The 23,623-nt window shown below is 41.3% G+C and overlaps 1 protein-coding gene across 1 annotated transcript; it reads left to right on the top strand.

Moving 5' to 3' along the window:
• The first annotated feature begins 6,386 nt into the window (after nucleotides 1–6,386).
• Nucleotides 6,387–14,672, top strand: atp6v0b (ATPase H+ transporting V0 subunit b). The gene is made up of 8 exons (XM_083782232.1): nucleotides 6,387–6,631; nucleotides 8,246–8,294; nucleotides 9,572–9,655; nucleotides 10,179–10,256; nucleotides 12,496–12,565; nucleotides 12,981–13,032; nucleotides 13,327–13,517; nucleotides 13,772–14,672. Exons 1-8 carry the CDS (start codon nucleotides 6,547–6,549, stop codon nucleotides 13,796–13,798), a joined length of 636 nt encoding a protein of 211 aa, XP_083638358.1. The 5' UTR covers nucleotides 6,387–6,546; the 3' UTR covers nucleotides 13,799–14,672.
• Nucleotides 14,673–23,623: the final 8,951 nt, after the last annotated feature.

The following is a 23,623-nucleotide window of genomic DNA, read 5'->3' as shown; positions in this document are numbered from 1 at the left end:
AACATCAAAGAAAAAAATTGTAGCACACATATACTCCAGGTGTAAAAATTTTGCTTTTTGAGAAAAATCAGTTTTTCGCCAATAGCTCGAAGGTAAACACTTCAAACTGGGCACGTAGTACGTTGCTGTACACATACTGACGCGATGGCGTCATGGTGGCGTTGACCAATCAAGAGATAACGTCCATGTTACAACCGTGAAGCGTTACAACCTTGGTGGCTCTCCCCTACTTTTGCTCAGCCAATCATCAACCAAAGTTTGTGTTCACACAAACCCGGAAAGCTGGGCATAGGAGGGTCTAGCGCTCCTCAAAAACTGAGATTTTGTTCCACTCACTACACTACATAAACAACAAAATAATAATATTTTTTATATATATATATATATATATATATATATATATATATATATATATATATATATATATAAACCCATAGAGAGAGAGAGAGAGAGAGAGAGAGAGAGAGAGAGAGAGAGAGAGAGAGAGAGAGAGAATGTGCATTTGTTATCGTAATGCTGAATTAATGTATTATCATAGTTGAATGAATGATTAGTAGTTTGCCCATGTTCAATGTTTTTAATAACCCAGCACAAGGCATCTGGCGCCATCTTGCGTCCACAACAAGCGGTGCATGATGGTGGAAAGTCTGGTGACGTGAGGTTTTATGAATGACATGAAGCTGATGAAGCCTCCTCCTTGGCATGTTTGGCTCAGGGAAGAAAAAATATTAAAATAATATGTTATCTTCTTGTTTTTTAGTATTTCACAACTGCTGCATAAAAAAAAGAAAGAAAAAAAACAATAACGTAAAACGACCATCATGAGTGAGTGCCACTGCCTGCCTGCTGCAACGAATAGAGGGGTAATTGAAGCGTTACAACAGCATAATGTGACACATAAAAAGCTAAAGCTACTGGACAGACAGAAGAACACAAAACCGACACAAATGGACATAACCACACAAGACCAGGACCATCAAGGACCATATGCCATTTGGGGGGAGGCAGTTCTTGCAGGACTACAGCCTAGACAAATTGGCCCCCGGTTGAAAAAATGGGTTACAAAATCGTGGGATGAAAAAACAAGGTCAGGACACTGTGAGAGCCAGTCAAGAATCTATGTGGTGGTTTAAACAAACATGTAAAAACAAACAAACAAACATGTAAAAACAGAACAGCCTTCTACAAAAACCTTGGTGTTTGTAAAGATGATTTTAAAATGGCAATGGTAACAACCGAGGAGGTACTTAAAAAACTGAGTGCCCTCCAACCCCACAAGGCCACTGGCCATGACAATATTCCCTCCAAATTTCTCAGAGACTCAGCCTTTTCCATAGCTCCAGTCATCACCCATATAGTTAACCTCTCCATCAAACAGGGACAGGTCCCCCAAGATTTTAAACTGGCCAAAGTAACCCCCTTGTACAAAAAAGGGAGTAAATTAGAACCCGGCAACTACCGCCCTATTTCTATTCTAAGCTCCATCTCGAAAGTGATGGAAAAAATAGTCTATGAACAGGTTGAAAAGTATCTTGCCACTAATAAATTGCTGTACGAGTTCCAATCTGGTTTCAGAACATCCCACTCCACTGACACATGCCTCCTCTATTTGAGCGACCACATCAAACACGAGGTGGATGCTGGAAAATACTGCGGCATGGTCATGCTGGACCTCCAAAAGGCTTTTGACACCGTGAACCACTCCATACTGGTTAACAAGCTTAAAGCTATTGGTTTTGATAGCACATCAGTGAGCTGGATGCAATCCTACCTGGAGGGGAGAGAACAGATGGTGGAGGTGAACGGAACACTGTCCCCTCCCCTGCCAGTGAGCTGTGGCGTCCCACAAGGAAGCATACTAGGGCCTTTACTGTTCCTAATTTATGTTAACGACATGACTTCAGCTTGTGACTGCAACTTGTTCCTGTTCGCAGATGACTCAGCACTGCTGGTCTCGGACAGGAACAAACTGCAGGTTGAAAAGACCCTCAGCTCTGAACTCGGTAGAATCTGCACCTGGCTCGCTGATAACAAACTATCCTTACACCTGGGAAAAACTGAATCCATCCTCTTCGGATCAAATAGTAAACTCAGCAAGGCAGATGGCTTCTTGGTTAGAGTGGGTGACAATATTATCACACGAAAAGATGAAATTACCTACCTAGGTTCCATCCTGGAGGCCAATCTTTCCGGTGATAAAATGGCCACCAACGTAATCAAAAAAGTCAATCAAAGAACAAGATTCCTTTACAGGATCTCCTCACTGGTCAGCAAAAACACCTTGAAGACCTTAACAGGAGCCCTCGTACAAGGTTTCTTTGACTATGCATCCACCTCTTGGTACCACAGCACCTCAAAGGCCCTTAAAACAAGGCTCCAGACCTCTCAAAACAAACTGGTCAGGCTCCTACTTGGCCTCACCCCCCGAACCCACCTCACCCCTGCCCACTTTGACAGGCTGGGATGGCTTAGGGTCGACGACAGAGTACAGCATCTTGCAATGGGTCTGGTCCACAAGATTCGATACACCACCAAGATACCCATGTACCTGTCTAAATACTTCCTTAATGTAAACGAAGTCCACACCCACAACACCAGAGGGAGTGCAACAAACCATGTACAACCCAGATTCGGCACAAACAAGGGACTAAATTCTTTTCGCTCCTATGCCACCAAAATGTGGAACGCCCTACCAACAGTCATTAAGACATGTGAATCCCTTGACTCCTTCAAAACCGCTCTCAAAGGGCACCTACGGATGGCTGCAATTCGAAACTGGCCTCTGTAAAATCTGAATCCCCCCCACCCCCCCACCCCATTTTCCCTCACTGTATATAGTATCTTTTCCCTTTTTTGCTTCCCATATGATGAATTCCTGTTCTGTTCTTTACCTACAGAGAAATGTCTATTTGTATGTCTCTAAATGTTTGTATGTCTTTAAATGTTTTGATGAATTGAACAATGTGGACCCTGTTGTAAACAAGTGTAATGCTTAATTGGGTCGTCCACTCACAGTTGACAGTCTTTGTATTGAGTTTGTGCTTAAAATGTACTGTAAATTCTACAAACTGTTAATAAAGATTTCAATCAATCAATCAATGTACCTTTTCTGCAGCCTCTCTGGAGTTGTCTGACATCTGTATGGTGCAGCTCTGGTCAGTTTGTATCTCCATTTGGTTGATGCTGTTTGGTTCAGTTTCGGTCTTGACCTCCATTTGGTTCATGTCCAGTACATTATTGTTTTCTTCCATCTTTTCTAAAATAAGAGTGAATTACTTTACTGTAAGTATAACAACGTCAAAGGTTCTACTAGCACTTTCACATGTTACATTCAGACCCAGGAGGATCCATATTTTACCTTTCTTAGCGTTGTATTTTATATTAAAATCAAGACCATACTGTGTGCATATGCCCAGAAGTTGTTGGAGACCAGCACTATTCGGACTGAAGATGACCAAATCATCCGCATACATCAGGTGTTTAATTAGTGAATCTCCAACCCTACACCCTGTACCACAAGCATTTAAAGACAATGGCTTTTCATGTAAACATTAAAAAGAAAAGGAGATACAATTCCTCCCTGACGGACACCATTGGTCACATGAAAGGGAGCAGACATTGACTTCCCCCATTTTACACTCATCGTCTGGTGAGCATACCAGGATTCTGACTAAGGGCCGATTCATACTCCTATTTTACCGCTGTAGTGCCGAAATTATTTCGGCTAGTCAGACATTTTCAGTAGCACCGAAGAGCCTACTTCAGGACGGTACCTCAAATTCTAGGCTCTAGCCTTTTGTTCGGCTCTAAAATAGGAGTATGAATCGCGTTTTCCACTATAAACTGTTCGCTTTTTACACAGTTGAATAGCTCTGAATACTGCTTCTTCCATAGCTGTGAAATCTCATCCGAACCACTCACACCATCTATATTCGATGGGAGAGACGTTTTGGAATTATTTATCATTTTTATTTCCTTCCAGAAATCATTCACATTATTATTTTGCAGTTTCTTTGCCAGTGAATCTGACCTCATTATATTTTCATTTATTTTAATAAACCGAATACACCGCAGACAGGACCCTCAAACAGAGGGCCCTGTCTATTTTTTCCAGACTCAGCCCAACTCCTGAAGGGCCTTCTAGCCTCTGTGTTATCACAGATGCCCAAGAGTCTCGGTACACATAGGCTAGCGCAGTACAGTCATTACTGATGTAGTAGGCCCTATATAACCTTCACATTTCATCGTTCGCATTGCTGGCAGTGTGGATGGGGTGTTAGGCGTGATTCATACTCCTATTTTAGAGCCTATACAATGTGATTTGAGGTTCGGGGGGGGGGGGGGGGGGGGGTACCGTCCTAAAGTCGGCTCTTCGGTGCTACTGAAAATGTCTGACGAGCCGAAATCATTTCGGCACTATGCGGTAAAATAGGAGTATGAATCGGCCCTTACACCATACCCGCAAGTAAGCGATGTGCAGTGGTATGCTATCCTTACATAATGCTATCCTTACAATAGCATACCACCAGAGATCAAATCACCAATGACAACACTGCCTATCTGTAGTTCTCTCAATACTATCTTAAGATAGTAGTAAATAGTAGTATAGATAGATAATATATAGTATAAATCAGGCACATAGATAGATAGGTAGATCTTCGTATGAGGCCTGCCGTCTCCCTGGTTACTGATGTATAGTAATCGGTGGATAATCTATATATAGATGAGGGCCCGGAGGACTCCCACTCCTGCTTCCAGGATGCTACCAGCCATGCGCTTGTAGACATTTCCTGAGAGAATCCCTCTTGTGCCGCCTCGAGTCTGTTTGGCGCACTGTTGTCGATGTAGGGTAATGCAGGATATGCCAGTCATGTATCTGGGCTTTCCTTGGTTGATGGTAGAAACCTCTCGCCGGAGGCCAGCCAGGGAAAATCCCTGGACTGGCAGATGGGACACAGGGGTGGGCTTCAGGCATCCGGTTATAATCCAGAGAGCTTACGTGCAGGAAATTCGTACTAGTTCCTAGAACTACTGTATTCATTCATTCATTCTTGCACAAGTTTGCCAGACTTGCCACAGAATGAATGAAATATTACATGACTGGCAGTGGCACTGTCAGCCACAGTTTTTACATTGATTGACACTTGACAGTCATCCTCATCTTCAGCAATTATTTTAAAATCACATCTGTGTGAACTGAGCGGTGTTATAGTTTACTGTACTGAACTGTCTGTGATCTGTACTGTATTGTATAGTGTACTGTGCTCTGTACTGTACTTTGATTATATTTTGAAAGAATCTTTGAGAAATGACAGAGTTACCGTGTGGGGTTCCCCGTAACATCCAGACCCCCAGGAACACGCCCAGGAGGCCTGCCCTGTCCCGGCGGGCCTTCCCGCGTTCGAAACGGTCACACAAATAGCGGCGTAATGGAGCGGAGGCACGGCTCATAAATCACACTTGTGTGAAGTGAGGGGCGCTCTTATACATCGTGATACATCACATTCCATGCTCAGCCAATCAAATCATAACAAATGTCATTCCTTCCAATCACCTTTGCCGTCTTTTATCTTCAATTATGTACTATTGCTCAGCCAATCATCAGCCAAAGTTTGTGTTCACACAAACCCGGAAAGCTGGGCATAGGAGGGTCTAGCGCTCCTCAAAAACTGAGATTTTGTTCCACTCACTACACTACATAAACCACAAAATAATAATAATATTTTATATATATATATATATATATATATATATATATATATATATATATAAACCCATAGAGAGAGAGAGAGAGAGAGAGAGAGAGAGAGAGAGAGAGAGAGAGAGAGAGAGAGAAGATAATGTGCATTTGTTATCGTAATGCTGAATTAATGTATTATTATAGTTGAATGAATGATTAGTAGTTTGCCCATGTTCAATGTTTTTAATAACCCAGCACAAGGCATCTGGCGCCATCTTGCGTCCACAACAAGCGGTGCATGATGGTGGAAAGTGGTGACGCGAGGTTTTATGAATGACATGATCTGATGTTTGGCTCAGGGAAGAAAAAAGATTAAAATAATATGTTATCTTCTTGTTTTTTAGTATTTCACAACTGCTGCATAAAAAATAAAAAATAAAACAATAACGTAAAACGACCATCATGATTCGTGAGTGCCACTGCCTGCCTGCTGCAACGAAGCAAAGCAATGCGAGGGATTCTCGCTTAAAAAAAAAAAAACAGATCTACAAGCTAAGAATGGGTCGCCTCGCGGCGCGTTCTTAGCTTGTAGATCTGTTATTTTTCTGTCACGCAGCGCAGCAGCAGCAGCAGTCATCGTCACGTCTTCGGGTCACATGCTACCCAGTCAGCCTGGTCAGCTGACAACACAGCCCAGCTTCCTTTCATAGATTTTCCTCCATCGAAGCGAAGGCATTGAAAAACTCGTCATTTTGTGGCGTTTTCTGGGGGGCCTATTGGCGTCATTTGCCAACATTGAGCCGAACAGCACATCGCGCAGATAATATCAGCACATCGTGATCGCATTGCTATATCGGCCCGGGTAGATGCTTCTCGAGTGGATGATGAACGGACACGCTATTCTCTACACCGGGGTCACTTTGGCCTTCTGGAGCACCATCCTGGTTGTCGGTAAGATTTTGATAGATGCACGATCACGCGTGGAAAAGTGATCGGAATCCTTCCGTGCGCAAATTAAAGGTCGAGTTGAGTAGACGGTCCTTTATATGAATCGTGGTTTCATTAATTGATTTCGTGATGAACGACTACCATAGGTTGTATTGTGGTGGGCCTGACTAAATCCCGGAACGACTAAACTTACTGGTTGATAATAACCCAATCTGCTCTGTGCTAAACTAAATGTCAGTCCCCGTTCAGCGTTTCGGGCTTCATCGATATTTGTATTTGCGGATGACTTTACATGTCATAATGGTAATTATAAGGAACGGCCAATGCAACTGCAATGTCGGAAAGTTGCATTTTGTTCAGTCAAGTGTCCACGCCGGGAATTAGACGTACCCCGAGCCTGCAGTGGAACGTACACAAACACATTAGCCCCATATGGAACCTCTCCCTCCGTTGTAGCTCGTAACTACGTTCCATATGGGGCTAACAACACTGCTTAGTTAGCAATAGTGATGATATATTTCGCTTTACATTAGATCCACGCCAATTAGTCATAGCATTGATCAAGCCTGCAAGCATATAGTAGCTGCATCTGTGCACAACTGATTGGTGACTGACTGTGAAGCACTCTCAAAATAGGAACTGCAGCAGTTCTCATGTGAGAGTGAGCTATCACACACAGGCTACAGTTCTGTAAATTTGTACTAGTATGATTGTGCATGGTGTACTCTACTGTATAATACTAGCAAAAACATGGGTTCATATAAGTAGGCTATGTCATGGAATGACTAGCCCCTCTGGGAACCCTCCATAAAGCTTTTCTGAAATTTGGATGAATTTTATGTAGGGTCCCCGTTCATAACTATATTTTCGTATGGGAAATTTGGAACGCGGACATAAATATGCTCCGTAACATCGTATCTGCGCCGTTTGACGGCCTGTTTTCCTTTGAGGGCTTCTGAATCTGTGAACTTTAAGTACCTATACATCCCGCTGCGAATATCTCCTATGGCGCGGAAGCCGTTAAGTATTTTGTTTTGTTTGACCGATTTGGTCGCTTTATTTCTTCTTGTTTGTTTACCGTTTATTGTACCGCCTCCCGGTGTGCGGTTGGCTTGTGCCGGCTACGTCCCTGCCTCTGATCTGCTCTGTCATAGCTATAGCGCCACTAGCTAGCCAGATAGGCGGTACATTGAGGTGTCAATAAACAAGGAAGGAAGAGAAGAATCAAAGCGACCAAATCGGTCAAACAAAGATTAAAAATACTTAACGGCTTCCGCGCCACAGGAGATATTCGCAGCGGCATGTATAGGTACTTATACTTCACAGATTCAGAAGCCCTCACACGAAAAAAAGTCGTCAAAGAGAGCAGACAGGCCGTAAACACGGTGTTTATGTTTTATGTATGTCCGCGTACCAGGTGGCATGGTACTGCTGGAACAGGACCCCATGGTCTGTGTCGTCAAAAATGTCAGAAACTTCAGTACCATTGGGTTCTGCTTGGAGGGCTAGGAATGACGCATCTTGGAATCCCAAGATTGATATTTTAATGCAGATCCGTGGTATGTCAAGTGTGATTTGTACTTATCAAATATGCTAATCATCTCTTTCTCTTTTTAGGTATTTGCTATACGATTTTTGATCTAGGGTTCCGCTTTGATGTGGCATGGTAAGTTCTCATCATGTAAATTGCAATGTGTGATGCAGGAGATATGTACAGGTTTTGGATGTAGTTGTTGGGATTCCAGCAGATATGGTATAGGATACTGTTTTAATTAATTTTGGCATTGGCTAGTAGTCACTGGCTGGATCCAGTAAAGGAAAAAGCAGCAGTGAAACTTGTTTAGATTATGTAGTAATATCATGATGCTGGTTGCCCTAGACTAGAGTAGACTCAGAAGAGTTTTCAAAAGATGGTAATGTTGATTTAAATCTGTTCTCTTAATTTTAATTCAATGGCAAACTACAAACCAAAACCTGTCTCATCACCCATTGTTGCACTGTAAAAGCAAATCACCACACCAGCCCATCTCAGTTTCCTATCTGAATGTTTATCCGATATGTTAAGACATAAGTGTTCTACATGTTGGCTTACATCTTCCTGTTGGGGCCTGTAACAACCTTTTCTCACCAGCGACTAGAAGATGTCTGTTTTCAAGTCTGTAAAGCTGGTGTAGATGGATAGCTGATATAAAACACTTAAGCGTAATAGTTTAAATGCAGCATATTGGCCTGAACAGTCACCTTTCACAATTGTGCTCTAAAGCACAGGACTCCTTTTATGATGTTTACCTACACCGCATTGTAACAGCCCTTCCTTTTTTGACTACATTCTCAGTGTCATTAAATGGCAGATTATGAGATCAGATATTGCACTTGTGTTTCAGTAATGTGACCCTTGGTTTCTGACTAACGTCGAGTCCATAAGTTGTTCTGTTGCAAAACATTCTGTGAGAATGTTACTGTTATTACTTTTTCTTCTAGCAAGAGTTTCAAATACGTTGCCCAGTTTCTAAATTGCTTAATACAAACATTGGGCTAGGCTTTTGTGTTTTGTAAATATATCATTAATCAATGGTGGACCGGTACTAACAATGTGGCTTTTCACTTTTAACATATTGAGCTAGGCTATGCCTTGAACTTGGTAATTAGCCCTTGGTAGTGTAAGATTGTTTGCTCAAACGTTGCCTAAAACCAAGTTGTCCATCCACCAGTTTACTACTTCTTCTTCTTCTTCTTCTTCTTTATACTGCAGATGGGATATATATATGACTTCATACTGTATATGACAAAAATAAAATACTGATGTGATGTTGATGTAGAACTGTTTTCTCATGTTGCAGTTGCTGTACTATAATATACCACTACTGGTGCTCCATAAAACACTTAAACGGCAGGCTTGATTATTAACTTCTGTTGTAACAAGGTGTTTGTCTCTTTCCTTAGGTTCCTGCTCGAGACCTCTCCATTTATGTGGGCCAACCTGGGCATTGGTCTGGCCATCTCGCTGTCTGTGGTGGGGGCTGCCTGGTGAGTACTTGGCTTTTGAGTGTGAAATTTCTGGAAGTGACCTTGGACGCAAATTAAAATCAACACTTAATTCTTGGCAAAACCTTGGCAGCCCCTAAATTTGTACACACTTAACTACATGTGCGCTTACTGTACAGTCAACCTTCAATGGACAAATAATTCTAGGAACACGATAATTTAATGCTAGGTTCATGGCAGTGCCGTGAACCATGGGAAATTGGACACGGCTTTTCCAGATATTAAAATAAGTTAAGAACCGTTTCCTCATTCTGTAAATGCTCAAAACAGAACACAGATTGTGGAAGTGGAAAATCTTTGGTAATGCAGGAACTCCCTTCTGCCGTGGATAAAGTGATGTGGTTCCTTTTTGATGTATTGGAAACACCAGGAGAGACTGTCCATAAAAACTGTCATTATCCTGAAACGGCGTACATTATGCTGAAGCAATTTATTGCATTTTTAGATGAGGTGCTGCTATTTGCATGAGGTTCAGGTGCTAATGTTCTGTATTTTTGGATTCTAGGGGAATCTACATCACCGGTTCCAGCATCATCGGTGGTGGTGTGAAGGCTCCACGGATTAAAACTAAGAATTTGGTCAGGTAGGCTCATGCAAACCTTGATAAAGCGAGACGCAAGCATTCAGACGAGTAGTTCACAGTTCTGTCAGAAATGGTATTTTAGAAAGGAAAACCAGCACTCACTTTGATCCATTTAGGACTTCTTGTTTATTATAGGTTCACCCCCAGCTGCAGAACATACAGACATTGGCTTCTGATTGGTCTGTCGTGCAGGTTGAAAAAACAAATAAACACCAGTTTAATGACATATCAATGCACACTATGCAGCTACTGCTGTTGCCCCGCAATGCATGTAACATTCACTAAACTCACCCCACTGGTACTACTGAATCTGATCATAGTGAACTATTGAATCAAATTAGTGTTTACTACTTTTACCGTAGGTTTTAGTTTTACTCTAGTCTCGAGTGAGAAAAGCATGGACAGAGTGGTGCTGGTTGATTTGATGACCAACAACGTGGCTGCGTAACTCGGAAACCCAGACGTTTTTACGTAACGGGTGACATTATGAAATACGAGTCTGCTGCCTGCTGGCCAGACTGAGTAGCGAGTGACAAAACAGATTCACAGAATGCAGCGAGGCTGCAACAGAGGCTAACTTTTTGACATTTTTGTAATGGCATTCCCAACATAGGGATGGATACCAGGTTGAAAATGGATAAAGGATGAGCCCAGCATAATAATCATTTTTCATTGCTTATGAATCAATCAAGAATAGAAAATGGATTTCAACTACGTACTTAGTAGTGTGTCTTGCCAAATCAAATATAGCTGATAACTCAAATCTATACATCTTTATGTTGTTCAAAAACCTGTTAAGACTAGTTGCAGAGCTGTACTGTATATACTGTAATATTGAACATTTTCCTGGAACAACTTTATTAAGCAACGATATAAATGGTAAATGGTGCATTTATATAGCGCCTTTAGCCAAAGCGCATAGATTGTGCATTACATTCACCCACACATTCATACACCGATGGCGGAGGAAAGAAACCATGCAAGAGTAACCAACCTGCACATCGGGAGCTGCCAATTAGGTCTTACTCAAGGACACACTAACTCTGGGGAAGCCCGGGCTCGAACATCCGGCCTCTCTACCAGCCACACAGCCACTGAGCCCCATACGATGACTATTTATCAGTCTCCATTCCTGCACATATTTAAACATTCCTATGTTTATATTCTGCAAGCTTTTGCAGAGTTATTGCATAATGTTGTAACATATATAGGTAATCGTTACTGTCTGCTTCTGTTGCAGCTAAAATTGAATTGGGCCGTGACAGCCGTACGATCTAGTGCTACCATTTGTCCGAGATGTTAGATTACAGATTCAGCCTTTGGCCCTTTGCTGCCACCAGCCATGATAAATCATCTGTAGTGGGCCATATGTATACCTTAACATTCTCTCCTCACACAATTTTGCCATCCCAACATAAAAACAGCCTAAAATACCTATTTATGCAATGCATCAATGACACGCATATTTTTGAGCTACTGCTTTTCTGTCATTTGGCTATTCTCATTGCCATCCGTTTGGTGTTTCTGCTGAAAAAGTCATAGATGATGCATCCTCCATCCCAGACAGTGGTACGGCCACCTTTTCCGCTATGCAGTGGCCTTTTAGTCATTTCTCATGGGTTTGAATGTCAAAATATGAGAACAAAAGTAATGAAAATCTTTGAAAGGTCCCTCAGTCACAGATCTTTGTGTTAGGGGTCATTGGGTTGTATGTCTTGCAAGCCAATATAGATTGGTAGATTTGTGCCAAAAAGTGTCCTTGTGCAAACTTCCCTAACTCTTTAATATAGATTATACAATACATTATGCCTTTTTTAATTCATTTTAACTGCAATTTGTTTATGGGTAAAGTGAAGTTGGTCCTGAGGCTCCTACTGTATATCAATACAATGTAGAAATGTAGGCCTGTCACAATTATTACAGAATCACCTGGTCGCAGTTATTTAGAATAATCGTATAAACTATTCAGTTGAAAAATTGCAAAAATAGTGTATCTACAAGCTCAAATCGTGTCGAAACATTTCGATCGGCTATTTTGGAAATAAAACTCTTTCTGGAAAACTTAAAAAAAAGAATGTTTTGGGAATAGTAATATATTTTCCGTTGTCAGTTATTTCTCAGTTATTTGTCATATCTGCCCTGTGCAGGGTTTGTTTACCAAGCCTAAAAGGCTAAATGTTCAATGCCCAAAACACAATTAAATCGTTAATCACATGTTCCGATTCTCTCTCTCCCCCAGCATTATCTTCTGTGAGGCTGTCGCCATCTATGGGATCATCATGGCTATTGTTATAAGCAACATGGCAGAGGTAAGCATATCAGCCTTCTAATTTATGATTATGATATAACCATCTAAGTCCATACTAATTATTATGGTTCAGGACAGATGGGCCTTTTCGGGGAGGGGTCAGAATAAAGTATGGACTTTAAGGGATTGTGACATTAAAAAAAGTTTTTGTAATTCTTCTTTTAACATTCAGTACATTTTCTGTGGTTTTCTGATGCAAACAACTAACAAGTGCTCTGATTTTCCTCTGGAGTGTGATGTAAGAGCCAGAAAATCCCATATGCAGATGTCACTGTTTTCATTGCAGCTCAAAAGGCTTCATTGATCATACTACACTAACTACAGCATCACACAAAAGTAGAAGATCTGCAAGCTTAATACTTAGTCTTCCTGGTGTAATTTGATTTAGTTGTAATTAAACCCATCTCTCTTTGCAGAATTTCAGTGGAACGACCCCCGAGACCATTGGGGCAAAGAACTACCAAGCTGGTAAGAAACTGTGATCCACTGCAGTAAAAGGAGGGCAAAATAGTTTTCTAATCAGCTAGACTTATGTAGAGTTACTTTAGAGCCAGTTTCATATATGTAAAACTGTTGTCCAATTGTTTGAATATAGTCGCAACGACTCAATACAATCTTTATTTTAATGCAATGTTATGACATTTTTGATCCCATAACCCATATCTCAACAGCCCTGATTTGTTTTGTTTTGACTGAGGTAGTAATTGATTGACTGTGTTTCATTGTGTCATATGAGTATGTAATGTTTCATTACCCTTTCAGGGTACTCCATGTTTGGTGCTGGTTTGACGGTGGGCTTCTCCAACCTGTTCTGTGGTATCTGCGTGGGCATTGTGGGTAGCGGAGCAGCTTTGGCTGATGCTCAGAATGCCAGCCTCTTTGTAAAGATCCTCATCGTGGAAATCTTTGGCAGCGCCATTGGCCTTTTCGGCGTCATTGTAGCCATCCTGCAGGTGACTGACATGAGCTGTACTATTTATTTTTTATTTTTCTCAATTGGTTTTTCTCTTCGTTTTTACTTTTTGTTTGTTCCGAGCATAAATAGATTGTGTTTAAGATTGTTTTGTTATTTTCTTCCTGTACTGTTTTTACTTGTTGTCTGTCAGACTTCCACCAGACAGCTTGAGATAAGGATATCCATTCTCTTCTCAGAATTCTGAGGACATTGTGTGATTTGGGGAATAACCATTTGTCTAATTTCTTCCAGACATCGAAAGTAAAGATGGGAGACTAGAAGTTTATATCCAAAAGAAGATTTACAGAAGACATCCTGCTGGAAAATAAGATGGACTATTGTGTAAATACATCGTAAATTATTTAAATGTATTTTTTTGTTTTTGTCAGTGATTGTTTTTAACCATCACTTGTTGAAGAGTGGCTCACCAAGATGTTAAGTCTTTCAGATCAGTTGTGGAGTCAAATGAAATGCAGAAATTTAAACCAGCAGCTTTTTTTTATACTTTCATTCTTGTTATAACAGTTATTTTATACCTCCCTTTGATTTGTTCATACTTAACAAAAGCCAAATGAGTAATCAAATGCTTCCTTGTCCCCATAAACAGTTAGAGTTAATAAATTAATTAGTATGTGTTGAAATGACCACTGTTTCATAATATTTGAAAGTCAGTGCTGCCAGACAAAACATAGTAGATATTACAGGGCTCTTGCTGTTATGTACAGTTGTCATAAAAATCTTCAGCTCATTGCTCACAGTAAACGGCTGTAAATCCTGAATAAAAATAATCAGCATTGTGTGCAAGTAATGGTTACAAGAAATTACAGTGACTCGCACTAGGTTTTCTCCCGTTTTCTCTTTGTCATGAATGGCAGGTGAATACACCCAAAAAATGCAATCAGATATTCACCTAACTGCTTTTAGTTGTACATGTTTGTCATCACTCATGTGCTGTGTGTGATTGACACTCTTCACAAGTGATTGGTTAAAAATGTGAATAGAAATAGAATATTTGAAAATATTTGTGTGCGTGCGTATATAGGATGTGTGTGTGACTGTGTGTGTGTGTGTGTGTGTGCTTTTTGTTTGTTTTTCCTGTGAAGCATGAGGGTGTTTGTTAACCATTCTATGTATAATAGCCTGGTCTGTCAAATTTGCAGTTTGATTTTTGTTTTGTTTTGTTGTTAACAAGTGGTCCTTATCGACACAGTGGCCCATGTACAGTATTTATCAAAGCTGGCATAAGCCAGCCACAAACTGGCTTTTAAGAAATGCCATGGAACTATGGTTGAGCGTTTATCTGCACATAGTATGGGCAAAATCAACTGGCTGTCTCAGGTCTCTGTCCCTCATTCAAGACGTCACTGTAGGGTGAAAACCTTTCGTGTCCAAAATCTTTACCTTTATATAAAAAAGGTAAATTGTTAAAATAGCTGATCTTGTAGATCTGCTATTTTCACTACTTTAATGCTACACTCGTGAAGTAGAGCAACAATTTATGAAAAAAATACAACACAAACATGAAAAGTTGAAATATGGAGATGAGAGGTCTCTACCCGACAGCAACGAGGTGATTCATCATTAGAGGGAGAACACATTGAGATTAGGTTTAGTAACTTTGTATTTTTTTGTACATGGTACACAGTAAACTTCTTTGAGTTAATTTATCCATTTGTTTCTGAGTGTATAAATGTAAACACTCATGGTTCCATTTGTTCACTCAGTTAAAATAGCACTTCTATCATTACAGAATCAAACTGATTGGTGACGTTTCTAAGTCTTATTTGTTTGAATGTACATTTGTACGCTACAGGAGTGGAGTTTCAGCGTGTCACTTTTTGTTTTCTAACATTCCTAAATTGACCAAATTTTGTGTCGGAGGCATCCAACCTGGTCTACAGAGAGCCTTTAAGTTGAGTAGGAAGAATCTTTAGCCGTTGTCAAAATGACGTATTTCGTTTACCTACACATTGTGTCCATTCACCACATTAATCCTGGTGTCCCTATTTTTGGAACTTTTTCAAAAATTGTGAACGTTTTTAAACTTTAGTTTTTTTAATGGATGTACAAGCTGACAACATGTTATGAGTGTGTAGATCGGTAAATTTACCTCTTTGACATACAACCAAATATAGGGCTTAGTGGTTATGCTTAGAGATCCCGCCCATGTAAAGTGACCCAATAAGCCCATTCTCCTTAATTCCTGAGTTAATGTCCAGTATTTTGCATTATGTATCAAAGCCTATGTCAAGTTTGTGTTAGCCTAAAATAAAAGGGAACCAATGTTTCTGACCACAGTGAGGAATCTCAGGAAGCAGAGTAGTGCAACACCCAGCTTCCTGTTATACCTACAGTATGTAATACTCTCTACTAGGTTGGTATCCTCTTAACACACGACTTGTGATCAGCTTGTGATGCATCATTCCACAGACCATGGCTGAGTATAAATCATCTCATCTGTATCCTTGTGATGCTCCCCACCCCCTTATCTCTTTGTCAAAGGGAATGACAAAAGGTTCATATAGTTGGGCTTGGTTTCCCCAAAGCATCTCTGCAGGATGATAGGCTGTGTTCAATATTATTCACAACCAAACTTAAGAATGAGCGACTTAGATGGTTTTGGTGAAACTGCTGTGAATGCAGCCTTTGTCCTAGGTTTCAGTGACCGTGATTGGTACCTACCGTATGTACAGTTACAGTATATGTTGATGTGATGGAGATTATAAAAAAAGACTCACTGTTTCAACATGGTGTATTATAATGAGAAAAATCTATCACTCTGTGGGCTTCTAAACTGTCCCTGGGGGGGAAAATAAATAAAAATGTTCCAGTCAAGAAATGTGGTATTTTCTTGCTTTTCAATGTGCATAGAATGAGTGTTTTGAACTGATGCAAATGAAACTCAACTCAGCTGTACACCACTAGAGGGGGCTAAATAACAGAGCAAATCAATCATGCATAAGATTGTCTGTCTGTCTGTTTCATTTTTCAGACTCTTGTCATTCACTCAATTTCAGTTCCGATTACTACTTTGTTGTTCTATCTTATCAATATTAACAACAATACAAGATCAAACATGAACACAATGTTTTATCATGTTTTAATCTCATATTACGTTTATAACTATTTTAAAGCATTCAAGGCCCATTCAAGATATAATCTGGAATGGCTTTTGTATATTTTGGCAGTGTGACAGTTATGATGATGAATCTGATGATGAAGAAGAAGAAGAAGACACTGAAGGTGTTCATTTAGGCCTAGATCATTTTGGCTCCTCTGACGCTAAACTGATCTCTGATCACTGTGTGTGTGTGTGTGTGTGTGTGTGTGTGTGTGTGTGTGCGTGCGCGCGCGCGCGTGTGTGTGTGTGTGTGTGTGTGTGTGTACAAAAATACAATGTAATGTACAAAATAAATGTTCCATGGCTTGAGGATCCATTTGGTCACATTTATATGCACACTCACAGTTGCACGGTGTGTAGCCTACATGTTTGTTGGCCAGCTTCGTTGTCAGAGGAGTAAAAACCTCATACGCTTATTTGGACCATCCAGGCTTCCGTAGGCATCAGGAGAAAGGGACCTGCTCAAGAGCATCTTTCATCTGCTTTCAGAGCAACATCCACGGAACCGCCGAACATGTAGACCACAACACGAGCGCGCTTTGAAAACCTTCAAAACTGGATTCTGGTGTAGCCGCAATGCTATACACAACAATATGCGGCGTTTCTGAGAAAGAGTTGGTAGATTAATAACATAATGGGCAATCTTTTAGAATGAAGAGAGCATATTATGCTGCCACCCTAACTAAATAGGAACACAGTCGCTTTTTTTCGAAATAAATATTTTTATTTTTCATTTTCAACGATTATTGCTGTTGTTGGGGTTTCTTCTCCTTTTGATACTACAACATTGTTCCAGCTTTTGGCAAATGGACTGAACGGACATTCGCAAGATTAATTTCCCCAAGCTGACGTAAATAAATGTAACATCCAGTGGTGCTCCAGCGTAGGAATCCTTTCACATAAAGGTAGGTTTACTATGTGTGTCTGACTGTCACATTGTTTCATTCTCATGGTCTTTTGTTTCCAGAGCTATGTTAAATGCACGCAGCTGCTTGTCATTGTGTTTTCCCTTTTTGAAACCTCTATGTATTGATGTTGAATATTGCAGAAATGGGATGATGATGTACTGTACATTGCCCACCCCTTTTGTTATGCTCATTTCATCCATGGAACAGCCATACTAGGCATTCTCCCTATATCTGCAATGTTCTCTTTTTTTGTGCATGCTGTTCTGTGCAGCCCTAATGACAAACCCATAGCTGCTATCTTTGTAGGGTTGATCCCCCCCCCCCCCATAATGTACAGTTAGACCCGAGCTAATGTACAGTAGCCTACTGTATGTATGCTCACACAGTGCCGAAGATGTAAAGATAAGCTATCTTACTCTATTGTGCATGAGGCCATTCCAATCTATTGCTCTGGTTGCGTGCTGAGTATTAATGCTACTCATTACTCTGTGTGTGTGTGTGTGTGTGTGTGTGTGTGTGTGTGTGTGTGTGTGTGTGAGTGTGTGTGTGTGAGAGACTCAACAGTACAGTAGAACCAACCCTGAGTCCCTGACCATAACAATAAGTGACATTTGTGTCAGTATGACAGTTTTTCTTCAGGCCTAATATGTAGACTGTAATGACAAGTGGAGTGGAATGACCCCACTTTATACAATAGGTATATTGTCCAACCCTGATAGCATCTTTAATTAGTAGCTTATTGTACTGGGGGATTAAGGGTATGAGATAAACAACTTGGAAACTTAATTACAAAATCAAAATTATATAGCTGTATCTGTGTGTGCATGCATGTGTGTGTGCGTGTGTGTGTGTGTGTGTGTGTGTGTGTGTGTGTGTGTACTGTGTGCGTGCATGTGTGTGTGCGCGAGCGCGCACTGTTTCAGTACGTATATGTTGAATGTGTCACGTGAACTGTAGTATTTGAATTTAAGGACATAGAAAACTATGAAAATAGTATTGTAAACAGTATTTTTTATTATCACATATCCAGCCATTATTTGCCCTGGGAAAGAGGAGTTTTAAAAGGGGGTGAGAGGCTGGTAACTGATAACAACCTAGGGCAGAGCATTGATAACCCTGATATGACAGCAGCTAGAGCTCTGCCCCATCAGTGCAGTGCAGGCTGAGGTGTAGCCCTGGAGATCCAAACCGTGTTTGAAGTTATTACCATTCGCATCCTGGAGAAAAGCTCCTGTCCCTGCCGAATTCCACCGTTTAAAATCAAATAGTTAAATTGTCTCTGTCGGGTGGAAACTGTTATTACTGTCCAAAACTGTTACTTTTCAGGATTCAAATAAAAAAATAGCAAACGTAGCAACCCCCCCCCATTCACTCTCGTAGAATATAAGTGAACGGGACCATTTTGACACCTCTGACATGTATGTGTGACCGTGCCTTAAATCTATAGGCTCCACTTTATGGTGTCGTCCACAGTTAACAGTTTTTGTATTGAGTTGTGCTTTGAAATGTACTGTAATTCTGCAAACTGTTAATAAATACTTCAATCAATGAAGAGAACCATCAAGGTCTCAGACAAGAAACTAAACTCATACCATCATTGTAGCATTGTGGACGTGGCACTAGGTCAGACACCAGTGACCAGAGGGGACTGTGTGAGACGTCCATCGTAGGCAGACCCCTTTTGGAGAGAATGTCCTCTCCATCAAAGGAAGTCTAGGCCCTAGACTTCCTTCTAGACTCTAGGGTATATGTCACTCATAACTGCTCTACCACAACTAAAACAATGGTTAAAATTAACCAATGTGAGTGACTGACCATTGATATGTCTTGCCTTTTAAAAATAGGCTTTAGAGATGCTATTGTTTAGGTAATGGACTTTGGTAGTATGTGTTTTGGAGCGTTTGTCCGTTTGAGCACGGAATGTCTGTTTGAGCCTATGACATCATGTTGTTGACATCATCAGACATCATCATTGTGATGACGTCTTAATTTATTTTTAGGTAGTTAGTTGTATGTTCTCTCTGTTTTGTCATGTTGTAGCTGTGGTGTATTTTATGTGGGTCCACGGATGAAATGGAAATTAGCTTATAGCTAAATCTGGCATATTTGCATGTTTAATGATTGAATTAAGGTCCATTAATGTGCACTGCCCCTGAAAATAAATACCTAAATAAAGTAAAGGACACAACACAACACCGGAGTAAGTTGAGTGTCAAACCGTTTTAAACACTGGTTTGGTCTCCAGGGCTAGCTAAAGAGCAACCTCGACTTCGCTGTGGTAGGAACTCAGCAGCTGCTGTACTCTCATTGTCTTTATGACTATTTAAGTCTATGAGTATGTCAGACACAATAATGATTTACCGTGAAAAATACAGTTAATAAAATGGTCCCATGTAGTTGTTGTTGGGTACTGTACATTCATTTGTAAATGTGGAATTTGTCCTCTGCATTTATCCACATGCTACTGTAAATATTAGGAGCAGTGGGCGCTATTAATAAACATTATGCAGTACAGCGCCCAGGTAGCAGTTGGGGGTTAAATGTCTTGCTCTGGGACACTTCGACACATGGGACTGGGAGAGCCGGGGTACCAACTGTCAACCACATGATTCCCAGAAGGTCGCTCTACCCACTTAGAAGCATCATACACTTGATCATTGATTGATTGAATACTTTATTTGACAGAAATGTAAACATCACATGGTACAGTAAGACATTAGAGCTAAAAGGATAACTCCCGGGGACTTCGATCAACATAGCATACAAGCTTGGGCCTCACCGTACAAGGCAAGCGTAGCATTACCTTCCAGTTCTTGTCGAACACAGACAGCATGAAAGTAGAATGACCGTTTGGAGGAATTAGCCTTCCGTGCGAACATAATATCTGTTCTATAGGAAAAAGGTTAGTATTTTGGTCACCTGGGCTGAACACTATAGGCTACTTGTGAGTATGTGTACCACACTGTGGCTCACAACTATCGGCGGTGTAGGGCAGATGTATGGTGGTGGTAATTATTATGGTGTCAATTACGGTAATGAGAGGTGGCACGATCATAGATTCAGCCCCCGTAGTCTGTGTCTGTCTGCTGAAGAGTCGTTGAGTCACGAGCTGACCTCTCATTCACTCCATGACTCATCTGTTACTGCTATATTTGTGTCAGGCAGACACAACCTATCTGTATCTCTGTAACGTTTTGTGTTTTTGAGAGGTGCTAGACCCTCCTACATACAGCTTTTGTCCCCACAAAATGTCCGCAACACAAACATTAAATAACATTGACAATGAAGGGAAAATGTACGTCATCTTGTCCCCACACGTCTCATATTTGCCATCGACAATGAAAGGAGTCAAATGTCCGCCAAATATGACGTAAATTTGTGGCAACAGGCATTCTGATTGGCCAGTATGAGATGATGCATGATGATGTACGATGATAAGAGCGCCCCTCACTTCACACGGGTGTGGTTTTTCTATTTTCGTGAATTATTGCCTTACTTGATCATACTCCAGCACGCACAAAAGCATCAAAAGTAGCAGATCTGCATGCTCGAAATGTGATGCGAAGCGACTTTTGCCGTTTTCTTTTCGATTTGATCGATCCTGAAAAGTAACTGTTTTGGACATATGAGGTTTCCACCCGACAGCAATGATTATGCTTGGCCCAGTAGTTCTCAAAGTGGGATCCTGGGCCCGCCAGACGTCCTTGAGGGGGGTTCCAGGGGGCCCCCTGCTAAAATATGATTGATGTTGTAGGAATGAAATGGACCCTATGGATCTAATCTGAGAATAAATGGATCCTTATGGGTCCATTTGTACACTCGGAGGTATTGGGTCATGTCCTTGAGTTTTGAGAACCACTGGCATATCCACATGTGTCACTTAACTCACTATTTTTGTTTTATTTATGTCCTAACAAGTGAACGTTCACAGAAAACAGAGTCCTGTCCTGTCACAGGACCAACCGACCACATACTGTACTGTATAGACTGCTGGGAGCCCCGTCAACAGGGTTGACCATTTAAACCCCATATGGTTGAGCGGATAGAAATGCTTGTCGATCTGCTATTTTCTGTGAAAGCTTTAAGTGGTTTAATGGATGTGTGTGATATAGAGGGTATGCACATTGCACATGAGTGAGTGAGTGGCAAAGTGAGTTTAAGTCACTTAACATCGTTTAATACATTCAGATAGGACTTTTCTGTTTGGATGTATGGGCTGCAACTCATAGTAGGCATTCCTGCATAACCTCCGGGTATGATGATGATGTCTCCCACCATAAGGACCATAAGGAGCAGAGCTGCATTCTGGCCCGGGCCATATCATATAGCCGGGGTTATATGAACACTTAACTCCCATTCTGATTCCCATTCCGATTAAGGATTTTGGGTCAACTGTTTTCATTGAATGTGATCTAAACCAGTCTGGTGTTGCTTTGACGAGTGCATTTGTAATTGAAGGGATTTTATAATGTTAGATCGTGCTCTTTGCCACGGTGGCACAGTTGGTAGTGCTGTCGCCTCACAGCTAGAAGGTCCTGGTTCGATTCCCGCTCGGGGCGCTGTGGGTGCTGGCGGCGTGTTTCCTCCTCCGCGTCATCAGTGCCCATACCCGAAGGCGGGGTTGGCGAAAGGGCCTTTCTGTGTGGAGTTTGCATGTTCTCCCCGTGTCCCCTAGGGTAGGTACCCTCACAAAAACATGCAGTAATCCTGGTCTCTAAACTGCCTCCCCCTGGCCAGCCGGGACGCCTGATGGAGGGGAAAGGAACTGGTTGGAATAACGTGTTCCTTCCACGCGCTACGTCCAACCAGGGAAACTCCCCCCTGTCAGGTGTAAAGGAGCAACTTGGACACTCAAGCATGAAGGAAGCATGAGTTAAGTCCGTTGCTCTCCCCAGGTTGGCGGAGGGTGTGTAGAGCCCAGGATCACATCACAGGATGATTGACACAGGGGTGAAAAATGGGTTACAAAATCGTGGGACAAAAAAATATATATATATAAAAAAAAAAAAGTATGAATGGCTCTAGGTTGCCAGGCGACCGATAAAACCGGAAATGAACCGGAAGTGAAAAGTCTGTACAGTCTCTGTCCGCCTCAATGTAAAGAGATTTAGTAAAATTGCATTTATCTCAGATTCTTTTCCCAGATTGCGTTTTTGGTCAAGACAACTTTTATTACTTCCGGTTCGAACTGGGACCCATTCCATTGGCATTCAAAATGAGGGCCTGTATGAAAAGACTGTGACAGTGGTGTAAATAATTAACATTTTACAATGTTACAATTTACTGGTTCTGTCTGATAAGAGTTATTATTGATACCAAACCAGATTTCTTTTTTTTTTGGCTTTGCCTTTCCTTCTTCACCTCCCTTTTATACAGGCTGACTAAAAAGCTGAATAACTCAAAATCTATGGAGCTCTCCATGGTTTGGAAAAAACGTGCGATGTTCGGAGGTCTTTGCTGATTATCCGGTGGTCTAGATGGGAACATTGGCGCTTTCTAGAGCAAGGATGGCTTCATTTTAGCTCGCTAGCAAACGGCTCAGCAGTCTGCGGTTGGTTCTGCATACAGCAGGGGGCAGCAGCTGGGTTAATGAATGAATACCTGGCACTAGGGCTTTAAGCAACTAGTCAACTAGTCGACTAGTAAATCCACTAGACCTTGTTGGTACTAGTTGACTAGTACCAACCCGTTTTTTTGTGTTAGGGTGATAACATAACCTCACTGCCTCATCAATACAGCTGTGTGACAGTGTTAGGGCGATGACATAACCTCACTGCCTCATCAATACAGCTGTGTGACAGTGTTAGGGCGATGACATAACCTCACTGCCTCATCAATACAGCTGTGTGACAGTGTTAGGGCGATGACATAACCTCACTGCCTCATCAATACAGCTGTGTGACAGTGTTAGGGCGATGACATAACCTTTTCATCAATACAGCTGTGTGACAGTGTTAGGGCGATGACATAACCTCACTGCCTCATCAATACAGCTGTGTGACAGTGTTAGGGCGATGACACAACCTCACTGCCTCATCAATACAGCTGTGTGACAGTGTTAGGGCGATGACACAA

Source organism: Protomyctophum parallelum (genome assembly GCF_964188405.1).
Source record: "Protomyctophum parallelum genome assembly, chromosome: 14".
Taxonomy (NCBI): domain Eukaryota; kingdom Metazoa; phylum Chordata; class Actinopteri; order Myctophiformes; family Myctophidae; genus Protomyctophum; species Protomyctophum parallelum.
This window is presented reverse-complemented; position numbering and strand designations above follow the sequence as displayed.